Below are 3,083 nucleotides of genomic sequence, written 5' to 3'. Positions count from 1 at the left end.
AAATTATGAAGATATATTATTTGATACCATGGCAGTTTCACGAACGTTGCGATTGGAAACGTAATATTATGCGTTAGTACCAGATCAATCGGAGTCTTTGTTGAAGTCGAATTGCATAACTCAGTGATGCCGACTTCAATTAAAAAAAAATTGAGCAAGAACGCCATTCTTTTCGAACTTGCACTTTTTTTTTTCTCTCTTGATGGGAACGTCATTCTTTTCGAACTCACCAATTATCTCGATATAACGGGAATGCCTTCGGCTTCTCTTGAGCAAAATCATGCTCAATCCGTCATTGGTTTTTCGGAGCAAAACCAAGCTCTCAAATCTTCATTGGTTTTTCGAAGCAAAACCAAACTCAAATCAATACTCAAATTGGACGCGATTCCAAGTACGAGTCTTCTCCAACACTAACCTCATATTCTACCAATTATTTGCAGCGAATTATTATATTAACTACGAATCCCGCCGGTGAGTTTATTTTTCTAACCCACCGGCAGGTGGAAAATCGTGTGACGGTCCCTAGGATCTCCTAGGCTCTGATACCATGCTAAATTAACTCAAAAGTCTGTCTCGTATTATTGATTAACCAATATATTTATAGTACAAGAATATAAGAAGATAATTCCTATTCTAGTTCTAACTTGGTGTTTGTTCTCTAACAGTAACATAACACTTGTGGAAATCTATCATAATACTAATCCTATGCATATTAGAATATTATTAGTATTCTAATTCTATATCGTAACAGTTAATGAACCATTCTGTTGCTAAAGATGGTTGTGGGTTGTGCCACTATGACCAGACATGACTACCATGCCCCTTAACTCCACAAGGTCCCAAAATATACATTTGTGTTTTCCACTTAACCATATCTCTTTCTTTAGTCTAGCTGATGGGACAACATATTGCTAGTTTATTGAGGTACCTCATCTTCCATGCCTAGTTGACAATAAACATCTATAATTAGGAAGATATGTCCTTGTCTTTAATAAATCAACTTTTTTTGTTCAGATTATTCACACCTAATCTATGACCTTTTCCTTGAAAATTCTATATTTATATATACATCAGCTAATGAAATCAGAGTTTTCATGGACCATCACTCAACCCTTTGTAAGATTCCTGATAAAAACAACTACTAATCCAACGTGCTTTAAGTTAATCACCTAAAGAGTATTAGCACTAATCATACTATAAAATACATTTGAATTTTGATCTCTATCAAAAGTCAAACACAACCCACCAAAATGGATGAAGAACAACAACAGGAAGCAGCAAAGGATTTAATCAGTGATTTGCCTGATGCTATCCTTCATCTAATTCTCTCTCTAATCCCAATAAAATCCGTAATCACAGCTTCATTAATTTCCAAACGATGGAGAGGGATTTCTGCTGATCATCTTGAATATGCCATCATCTTAGACTTTGGAGAAGAGTTTGCCAAACATCAGACACCAAATGAGTTTTCTGAAAACCTTAACAGAATCCTCATCATCAACAAGTCTGATAAAATAGACAAGTTCAAGCTGTTGTTCAGCCCGAGAAATGAAGAACACAAGTCCAAAGCCATAAGTTGGATTAGATTTGCAACCTATAGAGGTGTTAAAGAGATTGATTTGGATTTCTGCAGGCAAATTCATATTCACTTCTTGTCAAAAACCCATGTTGTTAACAAGAAAGAGGCTTTCGAGTTGCCAGACTTCTTTTTCGATAGCAGTACACTGATAACTGTTAAACTGAGGCGCTGCATTTTAAGCCTCCCAGAAAAGTATACAGGTTTTGGTGGGGTTAAAACACTATGCCTCAAAGAAGTTCATGTAACTGACAGTATGCTTGAAAGTCTTCTATGTACCTGTACACTGCTTGAAGTTCTTGTTCTGAAGGAATGTGGATCACTGAGTTCTATCAGAATACTCTCTTCTTCGCGTCTTCAAAGGCTGACAGTTTACGAGTGTTACAATGCCTCGATCCTTGAGATTTCTGGCCCAAACATTCAGTCCCTTTTTATAAGTGCAGGTCACTTAGATTCTTGTAAAGTGGAAGATATGTTAGTTTTGGAGGAGGTATTTATTGGTACTCGAGGGGATGAGTTTGGTGGAGTTTTCTATATTTTCATGAAGATCTTGTCAGATCTTGCACATGTCAGATCTCTTACCTTATACCTTGGACACCTCGTGGTACATTTGTCTGTCCTTTTAATCTTTAAACAAGCTAGAAACTGCAAGATTTTTAGCCTGATTTTATTAATTGTTTATATGCAGCCGAGTTTGATCAAAGACTTTCAGGTGAAATTCAGCAATCTGAAGGAACTACAGCTTGTTAACAGCCCATTATTTGGACTGTTCAACTCTGATGTTTACTGCTTCTTTAAGCATTGCAGTTGTCCTTCTTTACAGACGATCTCCATAGAAGTACGGCGTAAACTTATACTCCCCTGCATCTTTTTAACACCCTTCTGTCTGTCTCTCTGTCTGAATTGGTTTAATTTTATAGCTTTCAAACGTGGCTCAAGAGGAAAACTTCATCTGGGAATACCGGAAGCCAAATATCACGCTTGTTGAATGTGTTTTTAACAATCTGAGGACTGTCAAGTTGTGCAAATTCAGAGGAACTAGTTCAGATATTGAACTTGCAGCATATTTCTTGCAAAGAGCACCAATTTTGGAATCAATGATTCTTGTTTCGCCCCAAAGTTTGAATGTTAAACCATTAACAGTAACAAAGGAAGATGTTTCTTGTTCAACATCAAAGGGAAATGAGACATTGATGCAAAAGGCAATATATGAGATGCTTCGCCATCATCCTAAGGCATCGGAAATAGCTGAGATCAGAGTATGTGACAGTGATGAACGCGACAGTTTATTATCATTTTTCAGACGGCATCATGTTTCTGATGTATATAACAAATAATTTTGAATGAGGAAGTCAAGAGCTGGTTGGATCTGCTTTGGTTACATTTTGGATGCAAACAATGTGTATTAATGTTGTACATAAGCCAAATTCTCCTATGTATGCCTTGTTGATGAATTTTAAGATATGTTCTCTTCACCTGAAATTAGATGATCTAGCCTGAATTTTAA

The 3,083-nt window shown here is 36.5% G+C and overlaps 1 protein-coding gene across 1 annotated transcript; it reads left to right on the top strand.

The window, feature by feature from the left end:
- Positions 1 to 1,096: 1,096 nt before the first annotated feature.
- LOC110797964 (F-box/LRR-repeat protein At3g26922) lies at positions 1,097 to 3,083 on the top strand. Its single transcript, XM_022003097.2, has 3 exons — positions 1,097 to 2,180; positions 2,265 to 2,414; positions 2,497 to 3,083. Exons 1-3 carry the CDS (start codon positions 1,251 to 1,253, stop codon positions 2,911 to 2,913), a joined length of 1,497 nt encoding a protein of 498 aa, XP_021858789.1. The 5' UTR covers positions 1,097 to 1,250; the 3' UTR covers positions 2,914 to 3,083.

The sequence above is a fragment of the Spinacia oleracea genome, chromosome 6 (assembly GCF_020520425.1).
Source record: "Spinacia oleracea cultivar Varoflay chromosome 6, BTI_SOV_V1, whole genome shotgun sequence".
Taxonomy (NCBI): Eukaryota; Viridiplantae; Streptophyta; class Magnoliopsida; order Caryophyllales; family Amaranthaceae; genus Spinacia; species Spinacia oleracea.
The sequence above is the reverse complement of the archived record's forward strand: the minus strand, read 5'-3'. Positions and strand labels throughout refer to the sequence as shown.